We start from the raw sequence: 27,061 nt of genomic DNA, 5'->3' as shown, positions 1-27,061 counted from the left end.
TACAAGTCCTCCTTTACGATAGGAGTGACATAGCACTGAAACAGGCTGCCAGAAACGTTGTGGATTCTCCTTCTCTGGAGGTATTCAAAGCCTCCTGGACACTCCTGTGCTACCACTGCAGGGAACCTGCTTTAGCAGGGCGGTTGGACTCGATGGTCCATTTCAACCCCCCCAGCTGTGTAATTCTGTGACAACGGCAGCTTTACGGGGGTGCAGGTGCCTCTCTGTCCCGCTCCCATTATCCGAATTTTCCCCCTTTCCCAGTCCCTCCCCTGCCCCTCCTTTGTGCCGCTTCCAGGCACTCCCAGTACTCCCGTTCGGAAGCACCGCGAGCCCAGCGAGCAGCCCACGCGCAGCCACCACAACCTCCCGCCAGGCGGGGCCATCCCCGTTTCTGCAGCGCCCCAGCGGCCCCGCCCCTCGCTCCCCTCCGCACAAGGACGGCCCTGCGGGCACAGCGGCGCCCTCGCTCGGTGGCCTAAGCCAGCCCAATCCGGCACGGCGCGGCGCTCGGGGCGGGCCCGGCGCTGGCGGCAGTTCCGGCGGAAGGAAGACGGCGGGGCCGTGCCGCGGCGTGGGTTCGGGATGGTGCAGGATCCGCGGGGACAGCTGGTGGCCGAGCTGCTGCTGCGGGCCGGGGCGGCGGGTGGCATCGTGTGCCTCTGCTCCCGCGCCTTCGTGGAGTGAGTGGCCTTGGGCGGCGGGATGGGGGGCTGAGCGTTTCTCCAACGGGCTTTGTAGTGCTGCCGTTCTTTGTTCGGTGACCGTCAGCATCGGTGTTTGTTTTTTACAGGGATCGGAAGTTGTATAAGCTGGGATTGAAAGGATTTTATATCCGAGATGACGATGAGAGTACGGGTAAGGTAATTGTACAGTATGGTGCGGTGAGGCGCGGAGCGAGCTGTGCGCGGGTATTGCGGTGCGGCAGGACTGCATCGCTTTCACCTGGGTCTGCTTCTAACTTTCCTATGGCGTTTGTCGTTATGCGGCGCGTTTGGTGATGCTTAAACAATTGCTAACTGTGCAGGCAGGGATTCCATTTGGTGAGATGGCTGGGGTGTGCAGTAGGGAAAAGAGAGAACGTTGGGCTCTGCTGCTCAGCTACAGCCAAAATACAGCTGTGTTATCAGCACAGCCACCAGTCCAAACTCAGTGCTGTCTGGACTGCTGGGAAGGGAGTTAACTGCGACCCTGTCTGATGTTTGGGCTGTTGAAGCCTTATTTTGATTTCTGCTGTTGTCTTGCACTCCTGTTCTCCACTTGTTTTTACTCCCTCTTTTTGCTTAAGAAGTATGTGTGTAAAAAGAGCCCCACAGCAGAGCCGTTCTGCAACTAAGGCCTGATGTGAAAATGTATCCCTGCTGCTTTTGTAGGGTGGTAAATGCAGCATGATCCTGAAAAAGATAGATTAATACAGCTAAAATAATGACGTAGTTAAAAAGTTTAGAATTCATGGAAGTGTTAATATTGGGTTATTTTAAAAAGTGTGTATGTATATATATATATATATATAATGTATAAAACTGTGTATTGATGTTAACGTTGGTTCATTGAACTAGTGCAAAAGATGAAAAATATCTATTAGTAGCTTTCAGGTACTTGTAATCTTTAAATGGGAAAGGAAGCTGAAGAAGTGTTTGTTACAGGATTTGCATTGAGTTATAGGAGTGTTACAAGAAAGAAGGGGACAGACGCTTTATCTGGTGACAGGACATGGGGAAATGGTTTCAAACTGAAACAGAGGAGAATTAGGTTGGCTATAAGGAAGTCTTTCACTGTGGGGATGCTGAGGCACTGGAGCAGGTTGTCCAGAGATGTGGTGGGTGCCCTGTACTTTGGACATTCGAGGTCAAGCTGGAGGGGGCTCTGAGCTACCTGATGTAGCTGTAGGTGTCCCTGTTCATTGCAGGGGAGTTGGGCTAGGTGACTTTTAAAGGTCTCTGATTACAGAACCTGGAAGATTGTATTCACTCGATGTCATTTGCTCACAGGAGAGGAACAAGCATCTGAGCAGGAGAACAGCTGTCCCAGTGTGACATTGGGAGTGGATGCTGATTGTGCTCTGGACCTGGAAGAAGCTGAACTAGACTCGGAGGCTGAGCTTATGAAGAGCATGGGGTTACCTCTTCACTTTGGTGGGCACTCAGCTCACAGGGACTTTGTGGTAAAAATCACTGTGCTTTATTTTTTCTGTTTGCTTCCTGTTCCAGAATGTAGGGGCATGCCTACTCCTTAGCTGCTTTTGAGACTGCAGTTTGTGGAAATGTATCTGAGTGGCCTCGTTTTCCAGCGTTATGGGACATCATGGTCCATGCATTCAAATGCATTGCTGTTGCCTGTGCTGCCCCTTTTTTTGCTGATTGAAGGGTTTCCTTTTCCAGGGCTGTCAGTCTGGCACTTCACCTGAACAGAAAAGTGGCTATTTATTTAACAGCTTAAAAATGACTGGGACAAAAGGAAGTGGGGAACCAGAAAATTCTGTACAAATTGAGTGTATGTGAAAAGAGGAATGAGTTACTTTGGGCTTGATTGGAAAAGGCAAATGAGTGGAAAACTGAGTTGAACTGGAAAAATACATTGTTCTCTGTCATGCAGCATCTTCTGTGCTGTGACCATTCTGGCTGCTTGGTCTGTGCAGTCTGTAAAAGTTGCTTGCCGTTTGGGCTTTGCAGGGTCAGGCTGTGCTTTATGCTTCCATGTCTGTATTGCTCCTGCTGCTAGGAGGAGCTGGTTTAAAGCAGTAATGCTCATACTGTGCTGCAGGACAACTAAGATACTGCAAACTGAGCATGTATCTGCTTTAACTGTCTAGGTGTAAGTAGTAATAGAAAAAGTTAGTTCTGTGCATTCCCCTTGTAGCTGATCAAGCCAGGCTGTTCCAAAGAACAGGGCTTGAGCTTGGGTTCTCTGCTTCCTGCAGCAAGCAGCTGGGCTTTATGGATAGGCTGAAGTTATGTGTCAGTGGGGAAAAGGCAGTGAGATATTCAGTGCCTGCTTCACAGAATACAGACCTCCCTAGAGGTGAGAGTGCCTTTGTGCAGAGCACTCTGTGATTCTAGCCTGATTAATTTCTCAGTAAATAAGAGGAGCTTGTAAATTGTTTTACATGATGGCATGTAAATAGACCTTCCAGACATCAGAGTTGAAGCTCATAGTATGCGTGTATGATTTGTGCAGCTATATAGTAGTAGTGCAAATAAGTCAAGTGAGAAGATAATGTTTTCTTCTAGATTACTGCTAAGTGTTGTGCTTTGCACCATATACATTAAGGCGACGTGAGAAGTGTGAGTGAAAGTTTAATGCCCATTCTCTTAAGCCAGCTCCTTGACAGGTTGCCTTATGCATTTGTCAGTGCAACAGAACCAGGGGTTGCAGCCATGTGAGTTGTATTCCCTCACCACCACCACACTTTTACGTGTGAAATTTAATTGGACAGTTTATCCAGAAACTTGGCACATTTGTCTTATATAGCATTTTGTTGCTCAGGGTGTTTTGCTTACAAGTGCAGGAAAAGATTTTTGTCTTCTGTTTCATTGGACAGCTGTAGTAGTTTGAGTACATGGTAACAAATGAAATGGATTAATTGCAGAAAGAGACACCTGGTTGGATAGGAATCTTTTTCCTGTGTTTCTCTGAACTCTCTCAGAAATCATTGTGGGATGGAAAGAATATTTCATCAGTCATCTTTAGCCAGGCATAAATTGGTTCTGTAAGCAAGATTTACAGAACTTACAAATAAAAACATATGATGTGCTAACTACCCTAATAAATCACTTGAGCAGTGTTTGCTGGACAGGCAGGTGTCAGGCAATGGTAAGGGTTCTCCTCTGTGGCACCCCAAAGAAGTCTTTGGTGTTACTGACTGATACTCGAGCTAAACTCAGTGACTCCACAGTTCCTCACTAATCTCCCCATAGCATTTCATGGTGTTTCACACTGATGTCTTTCCTCTTAAATCACTGAACAATTATGAACAACTCCCCTTCCCAACTGGAATTCTACCTTTTCTTGGTCCTTTTTGCAGATATGCTCACAGCTGTTATTCACAGCCTTCTTAGAAGTCTTTGGCAAAATGACAGGGTCCTATCAGACCTATATAACCCTTGGCCCTTTTTGTGGGGAGAAAGCTGACAGTGGGGTTGCAGAGTGAGAGAGGGTCACAACAAGCAGAAATGTGATTACAGGGAGGGAAAGAAAGGACTGCCTGCATGTTGTGGATTCCTGAATATATTTATCCTTTATATTTTAGGCGAAGGAAAAATATAGAAAGAGAAGTAACATGAAGTTTATGAAAAAGAAAAAGAAGAAGAGAAAAGAATTACAGCAAATACACCAGGATAAAATGGAGCAGGGATGCCAGGATCACACCTGTGGTGATCATAAGCAACCTATCTCAGATGAGCCAGCCTCAGCTACAGAGCAAAGTGCAAAAAACAGCAAATCTCAGATTGCAGGCGAAGGGAACTGTGGAAGTTCAGAGAGCCTTGTTAATGAGGCCTTACCTGTTGAACAGAAATGGGAGAAGTACTGGAACGAGTACGGAGAGGGCCTTCTTTGGCAAAGCTGGCTGGAGAAGCATAAAGATGTCTCATCACCTGAAGCCATGACAGCATCTGAACCTTGGAACAGTCCAGACACCAAGGAGGAGTGGGAGCAGCATTATAGTGAACTGTACTGGTATTACTGGGAACAGTTTCAGTACTGGACAAATCAGGGGTGGACTATGGAGAGCTCACACACTGACAGTGTTCAGCTGAATGGGGTTATGCAGGAGACTGATCTTTTGCAAGAAATGGACCTGGTCAGCCCAGAGGCTGAAGGCAGCAAAGTGCTGATCTTGGAGCTGTCTCCTTCTCACACCAGAAGTGAGGAAACACTCACTTCAGGTGCTGAACCCCATCATGAGATAATCTCTGGGATTTGTAATTTAAACCTAAATTTGGATGCATTGGAGCAGAGCAGTGCACCTCTAACAGTAACTAATGAAGAGCACAGTTCATGTAACAGTGAAAGCCAGAGTCCCTGTGTTTCAAGCCAAAAGGAACCATGTGATGGAGGAACCAGGAAAAGGAGAGCATCTTGTGAAAATAGAAGTATTAACCAGTCAGGTAATACACAATTAGCTAACATTAATTCTACTGCTATAACTCTAAGTGGTTATGTATAAAAACCAAGACCCTATCTTTATCACACTGTTTTTAAACATAGACTGAGTATTTTGTGGAAAGATAGCATAATTCCTTTTTCTTCCCTCTGATTCTCTGTAACATCTCTCCTGTTTAGGTTGTATATTGAATATATTCATCTGCAAGTGATTTTAACACAATATCACAATATACACTTTATACATCTCTCAAATGTACCACGAAAAGTGATAAAAGGGCACAGTTGGTGCTTTACTGGTTTATTAATTAGCTTTAGTATTGCAGCTGTGTCGTGCAGCCTGTGTTTCTTTTTTCACTGATAGTCTAAAATTAATGAAAACTCAGTTTGATGTTTTCATGAATCTGACAAATGTAAGGACACCCAAAAAAGCATTTTCGCAGTTTGGTTTTGTTTGTGGTTCTCTTTTGTTCTTCTATTTAATAATGTAATACTTAAAATTAAACTTTTCTCCTGCTTATGGTATTATTGTGGACCAGCCGACTTCCGGAGCTGCAGTTATCTTTAGAACCCCAAATTAGTGTGCCCACATCAAGTAAAAATGCCAGTTCACAAAGGAGTGAGTATGTTGAGAGGCAATGTTGTGCCTTATGGTGGTGGAAGGGCTTTTATGAAGGAGATGAAAAAAAAAAAAAAAACCCTGGATGTTTTTTTGCTACCAGTTCTGTGTGCAGGGAAAGGAGGTGGCTATCCTGTTTGGCCACAGATTTTTCCTGCCAGAATTGCCAATAATAAACTGTGTGACAGCTTTCCTGGCAGATGTATCGTTTCTCCTGTTGAAGATGAAAGACGATATGAAATATGAGTGAAGAGTCAGCAGCTTGGGAATTCAGTTTGATGAGGAAACCTCAGAGTCCATTGCTTGTGGACCTGTTAAGGAAGGAAGAAGCAGGTGTGCCCCCATATTGATCTTACAGTAGAGTTCAGATGAGAGGAAAATCTTGCACTGGAGACAAAGCTTAAGAAGAAAGAAGAAACTGTTTGGAATTTGTATCCCACAAGCATTTTATTTTTCTTGGAGAGCTGAGTTATTTTGAAATTAGTCCTGCTTAAAATTAACGCTGTAGTGTAACTAATACTGGAAGCTTGTGTTGGCATGTTGTCCCCAAAGACAGTTGAAGAAATGTGTGGTTTGACACCTTTGCCTTATTTATCAGATAAGGATATGTAAAACAACTGAGCTGTTGCTGCAGATGCACTTTAAGGATGGGAAGTTCTGAAATTCAACATGTAAAAAGATTTAAAATAAGTTTATCTTTTTAGGTTCCCAGGAGTCCGGTAACTCATGTAGCTCAAATGACAAAGAACAGTTGCTGCTTTGTGATCAAAATGAAGATGAAGGAGAAGAGCCCCCTGAAAACAGGAGTGCCAAAGTCAAGAGAAGGTAAGTAGTGAAATCTTTTTCTTTTTTCCTCAAATTGTTATTTATAACATCTGTTTGAGATTGAGTTAAAAGATTTTCACCCAGAGGGTGGTGTCACATTTGAACAGGCTGCCCAAGGAGGTTGTGGATGCCCCATACCTGGAGGCATACAAGGCCAGGCTGGATGTGGCTCTGGGCAGCCTGGTCTGGTGGTTGGTGACCCTGCACATAGCAGGGGGTTGAAACTAGGTGATCATTGTGGTCCTTTTCAACCCAGGCCATTCTATGATTCTATGATAGTCTTCCATTGCTGCCTATCACTTTACCTGGCCGTAAGTGAAGGGTATGTCTTTGCTTTATAAAGAATATATGGTCTGGATGCCAAGATGTGCAAGGTGACAATACCTTGCGTCACTGAAATATATGAGATTATTAAATTGGAAGTGATTACTCATTTATTCTGGTTTAGTTAGTGTAAAACGTAGGAGATATTACTTAATAACTTGTATTGCTTAGCTAATGTGTTGCTAATAAAGTGCTCAGTACTGTGACATTCACAGAATAGTTAATCTCTGCCTTGTCACAGTCTTTTTCCTTCCTTGTAGTAAATCTGCAACCACAGAGAGGATGGGAGGCTTTTCGTTCCCTCTCTAATAAATCCAAAAACACACAGACGAAGGGATGAAAGAAATTATCTGCTAATGATACTGCTTTTGCTGCTGTAACATTTTGATACTGCTGTAGCACTAATGATGGATAACATAGATAGTTTCATAGATGATGAAGGTAATTTAGAAATAGGGTGTACGGGCATTTTGTCTTCATCAGTTCTGCATAGGGCTTGGTGTTAAATGTTTTGAGAAATCATTACAAATATTTGGAATATCATAACTCCCATGGAGGGGCATACTGAGCTGGGTAAGAATGTGCTCATGCATATGAATAGGTTAGTGTTATCTGCCTTGTTTGATATCAGCAGTGTGTGGGGGAATTATTGAAATGCACTTCTAAATGGCTTCAGTGCAGGAGTTTTAATAGCATTTCTTTAAGAGTGGGTAGGTTTTGTGTTTGTTTTGTGTTTTTTGGTTTTTTTTTTTAATATATGATTATTTGGAGGGGAAAAAAAATAACCCCCAACTTAACTTGTTGTCATCTGTGTTTTCTCCTAGCCATGAACTGGATGTGGATGAGAATCCAGTGGAAGATCCTGAGGAAACCTGTTCTATTTTGGGCTTCAAGTGTGGTGCAGGACAAAAGTAATTGCTTATGAGGAACTCAGGGTTCTTCTCAGCAAGTCAGCTCTGTTGATATTATTTTAGTATGCCATTCATTTCCGTTCCGATTTTGTTGAACTTCTGGAAGATAATTGGTGAAGTTAATTTTTCTGCAGTAGCTTTAGCAGTAGAAATGCAGAGTTAGGCAACAAGAAAAGTGCTTTGAAAGATAAGCATAACTCATAGGGTACTTGCAGTTATATAACTGCAAACAATTGAGTAGAGAACTGAAATGCCTGCTCAGCTAGTTAAATTTGGGATGCTTAAGGGCTCAAAATGTTAATGGACTTCTCAGTTTAGAGTTCTGTGAGTTTAGATTGTAATTTGTAGATGTTTCATGTTGAAATGAGGTTGCTTTACATTAACTGTGTTAATAAAGTATTGCCAGGTTATTCAGGTTCAGTGAAATTTCCATTTTCAGTAGCATATCCTAAATATTGGTTATCGGTGCCTTAGAAGCAACATCATAGGGCACAGATGGACTGTAGCTTAGGTATAGGGCTCAAGTGACACATTTAGTACATATATAAGATTCAAAGAGGAGTATGTCTTGTAGCTGACTCTGTCACTACATGTATGTTAATTTTAAATCATCAAAATTGTAAATTTCCCAAATAAATTTTTTTACTTTCGTTTATTTCAGGTATGGTGGAATTCCAGATTTCACTCACCGAAGTGTTCAGTACCTGGAGAAAAAAGCAAAACTCAAGTCCAAATTTTTGGATATGCGTAAACCAAGGAAGAGCAAAAACACACACATCTTCTTTACAGAAGAGCCAGAAACGTCTTGCAAAAAAAATAAAACTCTAAAGAAGGTGGGTATACTTGTTAGTGTTGGTGAATTGCATAGATGTCTGTGCTCCCTTAGCTGTTGTTACATTATGCAGAAGAAATTTTGCACAGACAGGTGATATTTTTTTTTTTTCATTTTCAGTCTGATGCTAACGTTCTTTTTTTTCCCTTCCTCTCCTCCTCCTCCTGTTTAGGTGAAGAATAGTTATTGTTAGGGTGGGTGTAAAAAAGGCATTGGTGGATGCTTAGCAGTCTAGTAAAAGAAATGTGAGCTTAATGGTGAAGTTACATGGAACCATGTACAATATAGGTGCATCATTCCTTTAAAGATGTGTGTAGGTTTCTGTGCTTACTAAAAGTCTTTCTGATCTTAAAATGAGTTTATGAGTACATTTCTTAGTGCTGGAATTTCTGTGGTGAGGGGGAAGAAAAAAGTGTATATAATCAACATATACTGGGATGCTAGGCATTCCCTAATACTTCTCTATGTATTCCTATACATTCCCTAATACTTCCCTTTCCATAATACTTCACCCTAAAACACTGTTTTCTGGTGATGATGAAGAATGTTGTATTGAGCTCTCATCCCATTGCTATAATTTAGGATCAAAAACTTGGCCATTGCTTCCTTGTACCTGATGCCAGTGAGGAGAGCTGTGATTATGTGAAGGAGAAAAGAAGTTACAAATTTCCTCAGTCCTTCTGGCAAACAACTGCACTAGGCCTAGTGCCACCCAGAGTAACTGTAATGTTAAAACTAGGCATCTGCAGATATCTTTGAAGAGGGAAACTGACACCTGTCCATTGGTCAGGATGCAGTGTGGAGTTACAAACTGTGCAGCAGATTTGATGCATGTACCATTTGGTACATCCTGGAGGTGAGGCAACTCACTCTCTTCTTTGCACCCAGGTCGTATCTGCTTCCCAAGACAACTTGTTTTAAAAAAAAATGTGCAAAGGGAGCAGAGCTAATGACTCATGTTATAACTGGATGGTTTTTTATGTGCTTATCTGTGGATATTTTCCTTTTTTCAAAATACGCATGGTAGGGAATGTATCCATGGCAAGTGCTTTTGAACTGCAATGCTTTTAAACTGTCCTGTTTGCACCTGGTTACCACTTCATCTCACAGTCTGTGATATATTTCCATTCCAGGTGGAAGCATTCCTGAAGCAGGTTAATGAACCTGCAGAGGAAATGGTGTACCAGAAAGCCTCTCCTCTGGGTAAAGTTGAGGAGTCATCAACAAGCAGTGACTCGGAGGATCAGGAAAGTGTCACCACTGCACGGAGTGTGAGATTCAGTATGGAAACCCCTGAGCTGCTGCCTTCCAGTGTGGTTGATGGTGAACCTGGGACGAGTAAGCTGGAAGAGGCAATGGATGCAACAGCAAACAGTGCTGGATGCCAGGGAAAGGGAAAGCCCAAGTATGGCTCTGGAAGGGTGCTGGTCCCTCTGGACATACCAGATTATCTCCAGGCAGAAATGGAGGACGTGAGCCCAGGTACTCCTGTTTCCTACAAACTGGACATGACTTGGTAGTGGCCTGCTGCTCCTCTCCCAAATTATGGTGTTGTGTGGCATTTACCTGTGGTTTACCACTTGGACCAAGAAGGTCTCTTTGAATAATTTATAGCTGTAGTAGTGAAAGTAGTTTGTTCCTGCAGCACCAAAATCCCAGGCCTTGCCTTTACTTTAGACAGCATTTCTGTATGGATGAACAGTGTTGATCTAACGTGTGACCTAGTAGGTCATGTCTCTGGTTCACTCCTCTTTTTTCCCTGTGAGAGCTATTCACGTCAGCTAGAGGCAAGGAATGCTCACTTTTGGATTCATATATGCACATAGATTTAGGAAATGTGTGTTGTTTAAAAAAAAAAAAAAAAATTATAGTGTGAACGTGCTTATTTAACCCTTGGAAAAACAGAAAATAAGATTATTCAGCTATCTGCATAGTTTAATGCTTCCCACAGAAATCCAGTTGTGTTATAATTATTTAAAACGCTGATCTAGATTGATTCTTATTCCTATTTAGTACATAGGCATTAAATTGGTGTCTGATCCACGTTTGCTCACCATTTACAGCTTATTTCTATCAGCTGAAAGTCATGTCTAGCCTGCTAAGACTCCTAAATAATGGGTAAAATATTATCATTTTATAACTGTGACAGATGTTTGATAGATTACTTTATTCCTTTGCTATATAGAATGCCCTTTTTTAACTTGAACTACTGATCTGCATAATCTGGCAGACAGTATTTAAGGTCATTTAGCAGTGTTGCTTAACTCGAGCATCTTGACTCTTATCTAGCTGCCAGTTATATTCATAGCCTACGAAGACAGTTAGTTAACTTTTACAGTGTCTTCCAGTTGTAGATGAAAAAAACACTGCAAAGAAGAAGGAGAGAAAAAGGAGGAGAAAGCATAAGATTGCACTGGGAGAGATACCTCCTGAGATTGCTGCGGATCCTGAGCTGATCAAGTACTGGGCTCAACGCTACAGGCTGTTCTCTCGCTTTGATGAGGGGATTAAACTTGATAGAGGTAGGTGTATCTAGTATACAGGGTTTTGACTTGGGTGGCATAAGGGGTACTCAAGCCTGTGACCTTTCTTACAGCTTATTACTAATTCTTGTGTTGAAACGAGCAATGCTGAGTGCACAGTCAACGCACTGACAAACTAAAAAGCTTTGGGACTTCTGTTCCCCTGTTTCTAGTGTGGCACAGCCCTCTTTGTGCTAGTCGTGATGCTTGCTGAAGATCGTAGTGTACCCAAACAGTGCCTGCTCAGGACTTTCTCAGAACCTCAATGACTCTTTTTTCTCCTTTTTTTTTTTTTTTTTTTTTTCTGTTTTTACTTTTTAACTTTGAAGTGCAATAATGAATGGAATTTTGTTCTCTTAACGTACACCGTCTTTCAGCAGTCATTTTCAAGGTTACATTTTTCCATGTTATGTGGAAGCCACTTCCAGATCATCAGTTCATAGATAAATAAGGAGTTTTTAAAAAATGGTACTATCACCCTTTTTAGTGAGATTTTTGTAAGGCTTTCATTTCTAATACTTCCCCATATAAACACATAGATTGTTTGGCAGGCCAAGCATGGCTGTAAGGAAAATAACGTGTAGGATGTGAGAGGATATATTTCTGTTTTATTTGTGGCAGAGCATAGTTATGACATGTATGAGGTTTTTTGCAGCTGTATTTATGTGCTTGTCCTTCATAAGCACCAAGTTCAACAAAGCCTTCACTGAGAATCAGGCATATCTATTCACATCAGTGAGACTTTGTTTGCTTAGCAAATCACTGGACTTACCAGAGTTTATAATCTTGAAAGCCTGTATTTCCTGGTCAAATGTGTTAAGCCAAAGTTGCTGGGATTAATGCTAAACCTTCAGTTGTTTATTTTTAATTTAGATGAAATAAGTGGCAAAAAATACTTTTCTTCTCTTCCCTTTGTAGAGGGCTGGTTTTCTGTTACTCCTGAGAAGATAGCAGAGCATATTGCAGTCCGTGTGGCTCAGTCATTCAACTGTAATACAATAGTGGATGCCTTCTGTGGGGTTGGAGGAAATGCTATTCAGTTTGCTTTGACCTCAAAAAGGGGTAAGTGGGCATTGTCTGCAGCACACTGTTTCATTTCTTCAACCTTTTTCCCTAAAATTAGGGAAGGAAGTTAGGAGGAAGTTTTTTAGGAGGAAGTTTTTCACTCAGAGGGTGGTGATGCACAGGAACAGGCTGCCCAAGGAGGTTGCGGATGCCCCATCTGTGGAGGCATTCAGGGCCAGGTTGGATGTGGCTCTGGGCAGCCTGGTCTGGTGGTTGGTGACTGCACATAGCAGGGGGCTGAAACTAGAGGATCGTTGTGGTCCATTTCAACCTATTCTATGATTCTATGAAAATTGGAGGAAAAACTGCTTTCCAATTTAAAGTCAAAGTTGGATTTACATTGTATATAATCAGTGTTAGTTTTACTTGGCATAGTAGCTAGTCCATAAGATGCTCTGAAGATTGCTGTTAAAGGTTAAATTCTGTTTGCAGTGACACCAAAAAGCTGCTGCTTTTCTCAATAGTTTGTTAAGGCTAAGTACTCAAAAACATATTTCATGTGAAATGTACTTAAAACATTGGAATAGGATCACCTGTGGGTGCAGCAGGACCTAATACAGAAAAGCAGTGATAACTTGATATTAGTGTAAGTTCTTGTTTCTAGGTAATGAAATTGCAGTGAATCATGAGCGTGCTTTCTGTAAAAACATTGACTACTTAATCCTCCTCTAGTCTTGAAACACTCTGGTAAAATACCAGCTCATTGAACGCTTCCAAGTAATTTCTGAGCAAGAAAAATGGTAGTTTGTGCTGTGTTAAATTTGGTAGGCTATGATGCATTCTATAAATATTTCCTAAATTTCACATTAGTTTACATGATTATGTACTGCCGTTGTATCATAATTCTTGTACAGCACTGGGTGTTTTTCCAACTCAATTTTCAGTGTAATGTGATCAGCCACAAGGTAAACATTAATCTTTGACAAAGGAGAAGAACAGGTTTCCAGTTTGACTCTGTGTAAGCTGTTGGGCTCCTGCCAGGAGAGAAGATCTGGCTGTGGTGTTGCTGTGACTTTGGTGTGAATGCATGGAGCTTCTGCTGTAAAGTAAAGGACTTTCCTTTCCCTCTGAGGAGCTGGAGCTTCATGTTTTCTGCTACCTAGAAAATGAAGTCATTGCTTAGCACTTAAAATGAAATTATGGATGTGATATGTATCTGGTTGCTACAAGCGTTGTACATTGTGAAATACATTGTGAAACTTTTTGTTTGGTAACTGGGTGGCATCCATGTGACAGTCAGATGCTCTGTGCACTTTGCAGCCCACATTACCTGTTCATTTCCTCCCTTGTTCCTTTGCAGTGATTGCTGTTGATATAGATCCCGAGAAACTCAGCCTTGCACGCAGCAATGCCAAGGTGTACGGCGTGGCCAACCAGATTGAATTTGTGTGTGGAGACTTCATGGTGCTGGCTGCTGACCTGAAAGCAGATGTTGTGTTCCTCAGCCCTCCTTGGGGCGGGCCTGACTATGCCACTGCTGAAATCTTTGACATCCAAACTATGATTTGCCCAGATGGATATCCTTTCAAAGCTGTGTGTCATCATGGGTGTGATTTTCAGTCTTTTATGTCTTTTTTTCTTCCCTCTTCTCTTGAGGTGGGCTTTGCCATGTCCAGCTGGCAGACCGAAAGTGATGGTATCTGGATGAGGTGCTACAAGAGATGGTTTAATAACTTAGTGATAGTAATGGGGATAGGAGAACAGTTGGACTAGATGATCTGGTATGTTCATATCTTCTAATTTAAAGTATTCATTATTTTTGTTATATGATTTTATTTAAAGAAACAACCCTGAAGTAATCAAATACACATGTGGTATATGCATAGGCAATCATTAGTTATGTGAGTTATAATTTTTTTTTTAATGAGAGCTAGCCTTGCTTAAAATATTGATATCGTTATTATAACACCTCATAATGTGGGAAAACAGAAGAATGCAAGCAAAATATTAACTCAATTAATGTATAAAATTTAATGTTAGCTTATTTACATTGGTAGTGAGCAGCCATTCATTTAGGAAGGCGTGAGCATAACAGTCTCATCAACTACAAAACTGTGTTTTTCTTTGTCAAATAATCTCTTTTTATTCCTTTTTAGCTAAATTGTAGCTATACCTCTAAGGGTAAAGAAATCTATGCCTATGTGAGAGGCAATATTATGCAAAATGATTTAGAAAGCAGGTATCACACCAGTGTACTGACTATAAACTGCTTCTCAAATTCTTTTTTTGCAATTCAGTTAAATTTTCTAGGTAAAATGAATGAATTGGTTGGGTTCTCTGAGGTTTTTTTTGTTTGTTTGTTTGTTTTTAAAAAAAAAGGACAGTAATGGTGAAATAATGGTATTTCTACATTTAGTACTAATTTCTGCATTTCAGAACAATATCTAATTACACAGCCATTATGTTATTGCATAACAAGCTTTCAAAATGAAAAATATGTAATAGTTTCTCCCTCCCTCTACATTTATTTATTTATTTTTTTCCTTTACTGGCTTCTACATTTGAAATTTTCAGGCTCTCCAAGAAGATTACAGACAACATTGTTTATTTTCTTCCTCGGAACGCTGACATTAACCAGGTACGTTACTGGAAAATGGCTTGCTAACTACCAAAACCTCAACTTGGTAAAACAGAGATAGTATAAGCACAGAGTTAAGGTTTTTTTAGTCTGTTCAGCTGAACGTGTTTGATTTGTTTTGTTTAAAATTTGAACCTTACATTAAGTGGTTTCTGTGTTTCTAGCACTTCTGGCATATTTAGAAATGGGAGTAGTAGATGATTTTCATTATTTTGATACTATTCCTTCATACAGCAGCAGACTGGAGATACTTACAGACAATCCAAATATAGTATATTTGCGTGCCAGATGGATACATTCATATAAAAGAAAGAAGGTATTTTAACCAGCTCATACCATCTCATATATTCTGAGTCCTAAACCTTTCTGGCTTTCCATTCATGAAGGAGTTGCAGGAGATCACTGTACAGCCTGGTATCATTAATGCCATTACTATCGTTCTCATTAGTGTGTTAGTACAGTCTCAAGCAAGAGACATCTGTCATGCTGCCCATACAGGTGTGTAGTTACCTAGGGGCTGCTTGCAGAGCAGTGATTGGATTACTTAGATGTAGCACTGACTTGTTAAACGCACAGTTTATTTTACCAGTTCAGAGTGGTGCTTTTTTTTGTTTGTTTGTTTTGTTGGTAGAAATGTTCATTAGAAAAGTACTGTACCTGTTTGGTTGTTCAGATTGTTGATGTGGAATGTCAAATACAGTTTGTTCTTCAGTATTTGAAATTAAATATGTCAGTCAAGTACTTTTTTTTATTTTGGAAGTAATTAGATGACTGTAGCACTTCCCCTGAGTGTCTGGTTTAGTTTCCTCTGTATATTTTCTATGCTAATTATGTCTTGTAGATTTTAAGCTAAGACGGAGCAGTGAGATGTTCTCTTCTCTTGCCTTATGCCACAGAACTTCACAGGTTTATTTCCAGCTTTTCCAAAAGCTTTGTCTAATGTAGAGCAGATGAGGACTTCAGCCAGTGCCTGCAGACATGGTTTATGGCAAACAGACAGTATGAGAAATTCTCATGGCCTAGCTGTTAGCGTGCTCTGCCTGTGTAGCACCTGTGTGTGGTTGCATTAGATGTTTTGCTGCCCCTACCTCTTGGTCCAGTTGGTTCTGAGTGTTGTTGGAATGCTCTGAATGTTCCTTGATGTACATCCACAGGTTCTCCTCTACACAAATTGCTGAAGATAAGTGCTGTCGCTCAGAATTGTGGCTATGTGGTCACAGCTTAGTTGTAAAAGGAGATGCTTGGATTCAGCTCGGTTTTCCCATCTATAGGCTGTTCTCAGGGAAAGAAAGGAATTCCTTATGCTTTCTCTAGATACTGTGCCAGTATACAGAAAAAAAAAGATCTAAAGGTTGATTATCTGACAGTGTGGAGAGAGGATATGCATCTAGCTTAGTGTTGAGGGAAATTTAGTGTTGGTACTTGCTTGGACAGTGGTGGGTTGTACTTGACCTTCCTAACTATGATTGTAGTGGATTCTCTGGTCCACAGAAGACTATGCAGAGGTTACAGCCTTGGCCGTCGTAATCTCTGATTGTACTGAAGTGACATTTCTGAATTTACCACTACTGAAATTTCAGGACTGTGAATTTTTAGAGGAAAGGAAGATATATCTTCAAGGTTCCTTAATGGTAGGTGTGAGCAGTTTTTCTTCTTAGTTTCTATATGGTTTTGCCCACAGTTCTGATCCATTTTATTTATCTGATGGATCAAATAGAGTAGCTCCTGTCCTGACAACCTTGGCAAGGGTGCAGAACCCCACTGCTAGTGTATCATCATATGGCTGTGCTTGTAAATGTAATCCATAAGCACCAGGGGCCCAGAAAGGTCTGATGAAGAAAATATTTAACATTTTTTTGCAGGAGATTAAAACCTGAAATCTAAATAACTTCGATAGATTACCTGATGCCGTAGATTTGAAACTTACAAGGTTCTTAAGTTCATTTATGATAGCACTGCACAGGCTTATCAGAATTGCCTCTTCAGTCTCCTTAGAAGTTCTCTTTTTGTATACGTGCAAATACTTCAGGCTTTCATGTATCCCTGAGCTCCTAGAACAGGCAGTCTGGAATGTTTAGCATGGAAGGTGGCAGTTAAATCTTCAGTACTCTGCCTCTTGTTTTTTACTGACTGAATCTGCAACCAGAGTTTGCTTTGCTAGTTAAAATTAATTTGGAAGCTGATTTAATTTCTGTTGCAAAACTCCATGCAGATGTTAATACTGTTTATAAGCCAGTGTAGCAGTGCATGTTGGCTTGTCTGATAGTAGATCTCAGGTTTGTAGAAATAGATGCCCAGCTACTGGAATCAACCTTAAAACTAAAATCCTGCTTTTCCTTTAATTAGGAGGGTGCAAATTTACTGGAAAACATATCCTTTTGTTTTTTTGGTTTTCTTTTTTTTTTCAGCATTAGATATGTTGGGTAGTGTGAATTCTTGCTGTGAAAGCAGGTGGTTATTGACCTCAACTGTGCAGTTTCTGAGGGCGCTGCATTCACTGCCTTCTTGGTAGATCAGACCTGCAACCTTGTTCTGTATGGCTGTATTCCAAAAGTGATGTGAACTATGCCTGCATAGTACTATGATTTTTCTGAGTCAATTTGGTCTTGCAGAGTGGAGAGAGGATTCCTTTGGCTGAATCCTCTTAGAAAATTCAGTGAATTTATGTGCAAGAGCAAACTTCTGTACTTCTGCCTCAAGAGGGAGCATCGAACCAGTGAAACACACTTGGTGTGCTCACAAGAAATAGGAAACATTTATCTCGCTTACATCCAATCTTCTTGTTTATAAGCATGTGCTTGATTCAAAATGTATGTCCATTTTTAGGTTGAACTAATCTTTCAGAAATGTTCTTTCTGATTAGGGAATATTCAGGAACCATTATGTATGAGGGTGTGCATAAAAACATAGTTGATATTTGCAGCTCATCCTTGCTGATACCTGTTTCTTTGCAGCATCTTTACCTCTAAGTCTTTTTTTTTTTTTTTTTTTTTTTTTTTTTTTTTAAACTTTCTTTGTATCCCTTTAAAAAAAAAAGTTTGGGAGGGAATTGGGTTGAAGGGCAGAATTGTGAGATCTATAGATATTACCAGTTGAGATCATGTTTTAGTACTACTTCAGTTGTGGGTGGGACTAAGCTTTTATTTGGCTGCCAGCAGTATTTTTGGAAAACAGAATAAAAAGTTTGATCAACTAAGAATTCTTTCAAGGTAGGAAAGAACTTGAGATCACTGTCTCAAATAAACATGTGCATTCAAATCAAGATTATGCTGTAGCAAATTTGCTGTAGCAAATACAAGTGAAAATGTTTGGTAAACATTTGGGTATTTGAAAGCTGTTTTTACCTTCTATGAGAAGAATTACTGATACTAATTTAAGCTGATAGTAGTTAAAAATAAATAAATGAGGATATCTGTGCCGTGGCAAAATTCTGATGAAGACACATTTCCTGCCCTTGCTCTGTGGTTAATAGGCTTCATGAGCAGCAGGGAACCTGAAATCAGGGAATGTTCAACCTTTCCCAACATCCTTGTTCTCAGCTGGTTCATTTCTATCACATCAAGGGAAAGAAAGGAGATACCTGCAGGTGATACTATGTTTGGATCTTCAAACCTCAGCTAAGCCTAATCAAGCATGAGTGATTGGAGAAGCAAGCTGGTTGAGACTGTTTAAATAATGTCTACATTCAGCAAGCTGTGCTAAGCCTCATTGTGTACTCACCTCAGGGACTGGCATTTATCCTTGATTGGTTGCACCGCCTCTTTTCTTCTCTTCTTAATCTTATTATTTGCAGCAAAGAGGGAAGAATCTGGGGTTTAGTGTAGGAGTTTCTTTGTAGTGGTTTCGCCTCATTAGAGAAGGGCACCAAAACATATAGAATCCTCCTAGGTGTTCACACACTAATGCAGTGATGCAGCAGACTGTTCTGCATGACATAGGTCCTGTTGCTGAGGTGTTTGTCCTGCCACTGGTTGTCAGGACAGGGTCAAGGTGGGTGATGCCCTCTCCTGAAAAACTGGTGAGACTTATATGCTGATGGTATAAGGCATTAGCACATCAGCATCTCTACCAACCTAGCCAAGCACAACAGCTGGAGCAGTGGTGAACATGTGGTTTGTTGCTCACCCTGCCCATTATCAATCATTGCTCAGCTTCAGCTATCTTTTTGGGATAGAAGATATGTTTTGGTCTATCCAAAGTCCGGCCTGTGATATAAGAAAAGCACAGTAGTTCTGTAAAGAGATTTGGCAGTGTTAGAAAGCCTTTCTCCATGGGGTAAATTGGTTGAAATGATCTATCCAGGAGGGAGATAGTAGTGTTGGCTCTGTGCTGTGGGTTAAGCAGTAGTGCTGTGGTCATGTTCCAGACCTTGCTAGCGTGCTACATGAGCTTTGTACTAACAGGCTTCGTGTCAGTGTGGGGTGGGGTAGAAGAAAAGATCTAATAAATTAAAAATAAATAAAGGAAGCATCAGGAATTTTTCTAAAGTGGGATAACTCAAAAACAAACAAACAAAAAACAAAACACCAGACCTTCAAAGTTCAAGTCTATTTCACATTCAAATTTGAGTGTAGTTGCAATTTCATAAACAGGAGCTGTTGTATTTATTGAAAATATATTTTCAGTTTTGCTATTATATTTTCAGAGTTGCTATTAAACTTCTGAAAAATTTCCCTGTTTTCAGCCAGCAATATTTGGATGTAAAAGTAGCATGGCATAACAGAGGAAGAATACTGCTTTTTTGGTAATATATTTCCTTTAAAGGTCATCTGGTTCAGCTCCCCTGCAATTACAGGCAGCTACATCTGGGACAGCTACATCAGGTCGCTCAGAATCCTCTCTAGCCAGACTTTGAGTGTCTCCAGGGACAGGGGCATCCACCACATCTCTGGGCAAACCTATTCCAGTGCCTTACTACCATTACTGTAAAAAGAACTTTTTCCTTTTTCCTTTTTTCAATTTAAGTCTCTCCTGTTCTAATTTGAAACCATTTCCCCTTGTCCTTTCACAACATACCCTGCTAAAGAGTTTGTCCCCTTCCTTCTAATAGCCCCATTTAGATACTGAAAGGTTGCTATCAACTCTTCCTGGAGCTTTTTCTTCTCCAGACTGAACGGCCCCAGCTCTCTCAGCTTGTTCTCATAGGGAAGAAGCAGGAGGAGTTCTTCCCTGTCATCAGAATTAGAGAATACCTCCAGGGTTTCAGCCTGTGCAAGATTAAAACTAGGTTCTGTCTCTTAACTTTCAGTAAAGACTGTTTGGTTTTTTTTTTCTCAATGTAGTCAAGGCTGTGATGCTTCAACCAGCATCCTTTATAGCCTCATCCATCCCTCTGGTGGATGTCTGCCTTCTTTGAACCTTGCTAGAAGGAGAGGTCATGCAGCACTGAGGAGCGAGTGGAGCATGAAACAGTGGAGATGATGTGTCTGGATGCAGTACTGGCATTTCTGGGAAGATGCACTGTGTGAGGGCAGCTGGGTTGGGCATGGTGCTGCGTTTTGTAGTTGAGCAGGAGAGAGACCTGGTGGGAAGTGATAAACACAGTGCCGTAGCAAGGTGTTCATAGGGACATACTCTTCCATCTGTGCTATTTATCATGTTCTCCCACGGTTACTACTAGTTAATGGGAAGTATATATGTTGGCATTGTAACAGTGATCGGCAACTTCTTTCCGCTTAAGCTATTAGTGAAATGTTAGCAGCTTGTTGTGACTCCATCAATCATGAGCTGACCTGCCAGCAGTCTGCCTGATTTTTGTATTGATGTGTAACATAGTCCTGCTGGGAAAGTCTTACAGACTGCATTTATTCCCTGTGTACTGTGCTTTCGAAAAATAGGTGGTGTAGCAGACAAGCAAAAGGTTATATTTGTCGTTATGTAGAGTTGTGCTGTGTGTTTGTTTTTTAATGTGGTCACTTTTCAGACTTCTTCCTATTTCTGTATTGGAAACTGACACCTAGGTTTGGGACTTCAGCTATACCTAATTAAATGAAATCACTTCTCAATCGCAGGACATTTTGCTATCCTAAATGGTGGTTTCACATGTCTGGTTATGTTTCAGATGTTATTACTGTTTGGTCTGTATCTAGTGCTTAGAATGATTTGCTGGTCCTAAAATCAAGCAAAATGCTGTTCACTCTGATAGTGAAGAAAAGAATGCACATCATGCAGATCCTTTTTCTTTTCTTGCCTTTGTTTCCTCAATGTAATGATACTCCATTTTTGGAAAATCAAGATTGAAAATGAAACTTTGATTTTGTCTGCGTATCTTGTGCCTAGATGGTAAGATGTTTATTGTGCTTCACGTTTTGAAAGACCACCTGGAACTGTGTAGTCTTTTTAGGGTCCTTCCAACCCGAGCCATTCTATGATTCCATAATAATACGTTTTAGAGCTTTTTGTATGGCAGTTTGTCCTTGTTAATCTGTCAGGCTTCACTGAGCCGTTCCAAGGAAAGCTTGCAGCTAGCAGCTTGCACATAATTAAATTTGCAACCTCCAGCAGTTTATAAACAAGCATGGTGATGGAGCATTTGTGTTTTCCTCTGAATGTTGGTGGTTCCATCTGAGCAGTCAGTGCCTCCTCACTGGGCTCCCTTTGCTTCCCTGCACCTCCCATTCACATGAGAAGCTGCGATGTTGACAGATGTGTTCTGAGGAGTGCAGTCATGGATTTTTGCAATCTGGAGATTTCTGTCCTGACTCTGCCTCTGCAGTTTATGCCTATGTGTCCATTAGAGTTTTGTCACCTTTGAGTTTTCAAATATATATTTTTAGGAGGCAATTGAAATTACTCTTATTAATCCTGGATTTAATGCTTTAAAGTTGTATATATATTTATACATGCAGCATGTGGATATTGTGCTCTCAGGTATCCTTCAGCAAATGCCACCTGTTAGCAGAGGGAGTGACATCTACCTGCATTACTGAATAAGTATTCTGTTTGGACTTCTAAGAGGAATACTTAGTAAAGACTTGTTTGATATGAATGAGCAAGTAGTACTTATATGTGCTTAATTATATAAATTGTGCTCCAAACTTGGGACTGGGTAATCAATCCCAGGTAGTATCAGTGTTCGTATATTAAGTTGACCAATCCAGTCAATATTCCTGAAGAGTTAAGCAGCTATAGCTTCAGAAGGCATTCTCTTACACTTTTTGCAAGAGTCATTTACAATAAAATAGGACAAAATTAACATCTTCCTGGGAAAAAAAATAAATGGGTTGCCTTGCAGTATTAACGGCTTTTAGAATGTCAAGAAGGAAAAGGTAAGTCATAAAATTAACATTCTTGATCACTTGCCAGTTCAGACTCTCGTGCTATTTATAAATTGGCCTGCTTCTGCTTTTTTACTTAAGTGGCGGGTTCCTCTTTGACAAGAATGTGGAATTTTTTTTTTTCCTATCACCATTATACTGAAGGATGAATAAAACTGCTCAGACTTATGTTTTTATCTACAGATAGAGAAAGAAAAAGAAAAAAGGGGGGAGAGGAAAGGAAAGTAAATGTCTGTTTTAGATAAGTGTGATCTTTCTGGGCAAGTCAATAAAGGTTCAAGGTATAATTCAGATTAATTTGTTATTTCCTCTTGATGGTAGGCTGCTTTTTTACTTGCAGTAAAATAGAGGAAGCTCAGCATGTTTATATTTAAACCTGTGCTACAGAGTGAAGTCTCGGAGGAGTTCAGAAGTGGCAATAACGCAAGCCGAACTTCACATTTTAGCTGGTAATGTCACAGACATCTTGGTTTAAAGACCAGTGCAAGCCTACTGCGGGCCTGCAGACCTTCTGTTTTTTATTTTGTTGATGTGGAAAGTTTTCCAGCGTCAGACCCACTGGGGAGCAGCACAGCATGGCAGCCACCTCCCACTGTGCGGCCTGCAGCAGGGAGCAGTCAGTCAGTCATCTACCGTCTGCCACAGCACTGCTGGGCGTGGTAAACATGAGCGGAAGGGGACGGAGGGTTGTGTGCTCGGGTCCAAAAGACAAAGTCCACAACAGTGTTTCCTTTACAGTTGTCAGTTGTAATCATTAAGCACCAAAGGTGCTCACTGGGCTCGGTCAACAGAACGTGAGCGGTCTCGCTCGGGTGGCTGCAGACAGGCCCTGCGCTGCCCCACAGGCTCTCTACCTCATTCTTCAGCGGTTGCTCAGCTGCCGGCTGCCTTACCATCAACAGTGTCTGAGATTCACCTGCACGCAGCAACAGCTTTTCTTTTGTTGTTGCAACAGGAAAAAAAAAAAAAACAAAAAAGATAGTATATTTGAAAGCTGTTTGGTTTGGGGGCTGCATATCTTCTTGTTGTGATGTTTTTGTTTTGGTTGGTTGCTTTATTTCCTTCCCCAGCTCTTCAGCACAACTTTTATGCTTCCCAGTTTCAGGATTTGTTTTTACTCTGCCCACGAAACTTTGCATTTTGACATGTAAAATTTTTTTTTTTTTTTTTTTTTTTTTAACATTTTGACACTCAGGATTTTGGCTTGATTTTTGCTGTCACCATTACCAGGCAAGCATCAGGGATGCTTGTGCTCCTGGTGCTCTGCAAACCAGGCTGTAGTATGTCTCAGCATAGTGTGAGAAGTAGTGATTCTTTATCTTTAGTTCTCATGTTCTCCTGTTTTTTTTGGCTGAGTGGATAGGAACGAATTCTAGGTCCCCAGAAAGCCACAGACTCACTTCTGTGATAAAATAGGAAACACACGGAGGACCGGAGGCGTTAGGCACCAGTGATATCAGAATAAAGATGTTTTACATGACACGAGCAGAAGTTTGGGGATTTTCCTCTTTACCTGCACATTGATTGACTTATTTCTTGTTCTTTTGTTTTTCAGATCGCTTCCTTGGCAGGGCCAGGAGGGAAAGTTGAAATAGAACAAAATTTTCTCAATAACAAACTGAAGACAATAACAGCTTATTTTGGGGATCTAATAAGGCCTGACCTCTCCTGAATTTCATGTGCATTCTTCTAGGTGCAACCTCCTTGACTACTTTACTGCATAAACCTTTGTACAACTGGCTTGTCCAAAATGACGTAAAGCTGTTTCCTGCTTTAATTTTTATTCTGAAAAACATTTTGTTCATTGCTACTGCCAATAAATGTTTTATAAGAATTTTGGCAAATTTCTAAAACTAGAGTAGCTGTGAATGGAGGAGAAACTCTTTTTGACACAGTCTTGCAAGATCAGTCAGTTGAAGGAGGACCTGGGGACTTCTTTGCAGCTCTGATGCGTGCTGCAGTACTTACTCCATTGTGGATGTTCAGGGTGTTAAATAGTTTGAAAAACACTAAGTGTCAAGAATGCTGTCAGTGCTGACAAAACATGAGCACCTGAACATAATGTGGACCTACATGGTGTGATACACGGCGCCAGATGCAGCTGTCACCTAGCTTCACAGGCTCCCTCCTCGCCTGGAAACCTTCTCAGGTTTCTTTATGGTATGATGGCCTACACATTTGTTATAGTGAGTTCTGCAGCTTGCTGCAGCTTACAGAGAGAATAGGGTGTGTTTGTGGCTGGCAGCAGGGCTGTACCCTCTCCTTTGTTATTTATTCTTTTTCCCCCTCCTACAGATAATGAGGAGAAACCTGACTGGAGGTCAGTCCCAGTAGCTTTATTGGAAGTTAGACACAGGTTTCATCCTCTTTTGGACACCTGCTCCTCAGGCAGGCAGCATGGAGCAGCAGAGGGAGCACTAATCCCCAGTGGGAGTAATTCACTCCCAGTCTGGGTTTTGAGGGAGAGCAGTTGCCTTTGGACATTTCTTTGGGCAGAAAAGGACTCAGGCAAGAAGAGAAGTGTCTGTAGGGTACAGACATGAAATTCTCGCTGAAACACGGTTACAGAAAGTATGCAAGATTAATGTTGATCGTGTTTATGAGGTAAGAGCGTAGGAATACCATTTTGAAGATGAGAAGTGTTGATTCTCCTCTACTTGGAGTGCAGCAAATCATGATGTTGAAGGCAGCAAAGACTAAGCACTGAACGATGGATCTGTGCTGATGAACAAAGCTTTGTAGAGTAACAGTGTGGAACAAACAAATGAAGGGAGTTTTTTTTTAAAGATAATAAAGACATGCTTAAAGATTTTATTAAATCTTTAAATCAGTTAAGAGACTAGTGGGTTTGTATATGCAGGTTGTTAAAAATATATGTGTAACTTGACTCATTGCAAGTGCAGTAAAGAAGCACCTAGGAAAGAATTTTCCAAAATTTATTGTCCTTCCAGTACCAGGCAATTGCTAAAGTGTTAAATGAGCCTTTCCTACCTTCACATGTTTCAACTATTTAATTTGCATCACTGCGTTTTTTCCACTGTGCTGAAGAACTGCTGTGATGGTGCAGGCCCCCATGCCGGTATTTAAAAGGAGTTGGAAAGGAGAGAAACTACCTGCTCTGCAGTGTTTCCTAAAGAATGGCAAGGGAGATCCTGTACTGTACACCTGCCTCTTCCTCAGAAATGTGTTGCATTTGCAGGCAATCCTTTTGCTACAAAGAGGAGAGTGGCAAGTGCTGATATTACAGGTCCAAGCCTACTGCAGCAGTAGCATATAAATGTAGTGATGTTATTAAAATTCCACTCTGACCTAAATTGGAAAAAAAAAAAAAAAAAAAAAGCCATAAAATCATAAGACCAAATGAAAAATAAATGTTTACTCAGTATGTTAATAGTTCTCTGTACACTGAAATTTAACTATATTGGGCCTGCAGCTGCTTACAGAAAAGTTGTCATCTTATTTTTTAGTCCTTCTTCTTTCCTATAGTTAAGAATGACTTCAGAAGCATTTTGAGATCTCACTAACACCACTCATTTTACCTCGTTTTACCACTTGTTTTATCAGAAAAGTGGTCTGATTTTGTTCATCGTTTCCAGTTTTCAGGAAGTAGAAGCTGAAACATGACATACAAAGTACAACATTTACTGTTCCAATGTTTGCTTCCAGTTTGGTGAACTTAATGGTAAAAATGGAAGGCTAGTTAAAGGCTTTTACTGCTTTTACCTGGCAAGCGTGTTAAGAGTCAAAAATGGAAGAATACCCTTGTTCATGCCTGTTCTTCTGCGTTAACCAACAAGTGCAAAAGATGTGTTAGCTGATTGGTGGATTTGTTTTGCACACCACTTGAAGTCAGAATGGACTCTGCTGGGTTGGTTGCTGCCAGTTTTGTGCTCGGTGCAGTTTCCCATGGTGGAGAGCCACTCAATTAAACCTAATGGACTGACTCTAATAAAACCATAAGCCTTATGTACTAAGAGCGTTCGCTTTGTGGTAGTAGTAGTTTCAACCACCAAGCTCTTCACAGGGGACAGCATCAGTCGTTATGTGAGTTTCTGTAGGGTGTTGTTCTGCTTTGTATTTTGGAAAAAAAAGGTAATGTGATGAAACAGAATTAAATTTCCGGAGTTTTAATACTGTGCTGAGTCCAGTAATGTTTTGCATATCACATGCAGCAAATCGGTGTTAGGCTACCAAGTTACAATGCCAGTGCAAAGTAAATATTCATAGAGGTTTAGGCTTGTACTTTAATCTGCTGAAGAAGCTATGAGAAAAATGCGGAGTATTTTTTGGAGGCAGACTACTATTTGTACTAATTACCATAAAATGTGTACTCTTTCGCTTTCTGCCATGCTCCCAAGATTCTGATTTCTCAAGTTTATCTTAATTAAATCAGTCATTATACCAAGCCCACTGATTCCTTTGTTTCTGCTGCCATGAAGTGATGAAAAACAGCTCCAGCAATCAGACTGCGAGGTGCAGAGCAGTGGTGGATCTGATGGGGTGGGAGCAGTGCATTGGGGCAGCCCAACCCTCCCTTCGTGGCAAGAAGCTCAGTGCCATTGAGGCAGCCGTGTTAGTGTTATGGCAAGAATCACTGTGCCGTGACGTTTTAACGTACAGGTTTTAGAAAACCTTCCCCAAGTGTAGTTTCTGAAATAACATCTGGCTCTGTATGCATTGCTCAGGGGTTACACAAACAAATTAGTGTTACACCACGGTGACCTTGGTAACATTTAGAAGAGGAAAACCCCATAAATAGCGCAAGGAAAACTTACTTGCAGTAACTCACTGAGCAAATCAATAAAAATTGTGTCATATTCATTTGGTTGGCTCTCTGCACCTGAATCTGCCCACCCTCAACAACAAGGGCAATCCTAACCCAGCGTATGGATTGATTGCTTGATTGGCTGCAGCCTTTTCAGCGCTGGAAATAGCATCCCTGTCCCTGGAATATCTTGTTGGGGTTCAGAGCACTAGAAGTTGATTTTCAGTGTCAAGGAAGTTA

At 40.9% G+C, this 27,061-nt stretch overlaps 1 protein-coding gene across 2 annotated transcripts; it reads left to right on the top strand.

The window, feature by feature from the left end:
• The first annotated feature begins 491 nt into the window (after positions 1–491).
• TGS1 (trimethylguanosine synthase 1) lies at positions 492–26,462 on the top strand. 2 transcript variants are annotated; one of them, XM_048939579.1, is made up of 13 exons: positions 492–683; positions 794–858; positions 1,992–2,164; positions 4,250–5,108; positions 6,427–6,547; positions 7,696–7,782; positions 8,444–8,615; positions 9,748–10,096; positions 10,963–11,136; positions 12,055–12,198; positions 13,502–13,720; positions 14,703–14,779; positions 23,612–26,462. In XM_048939579.1, exons 1-13 carry the CDS (start codon positions 586–588, stop codon positions 23,726–23,728), a joined length of 2,655 nt encoding a protein of 884 aa, XP_048795536.1. In that variant the 5' UTR covers positions 492–585; the 3' UTR covers positions 23,729–26,462. The 2 variants fall into 2 exon arrangements, with proteins under 2 accessions (XP_048795536.1, XP_048795537.1); XM_048939580.1 differs by lacking the exon at positions 492–683 and having other exon boundaries at positions 794–863.
• Positions 26,463–27,061: the final 599 nt, after the last annotated feature.

This window comes from Lagopus muta, chromosome 3 (assembly GCF_023343835.1).
Source record: "Lagopus muta isolate bLagMut1 chromosome 3, bLagMut1 primary, whole genome shotgun sequence".
Classification (NCBI taxonomy): Eukaryota; Metazoa; Chordata; class Aves; order Galliformes; family Phasianidae; genus Lagopus; species Lagopus muta.
Note: the sequence above shows the minus strand (reverse complement) of the source record. Positions and strands in the feature narration are given on the sequence as shown.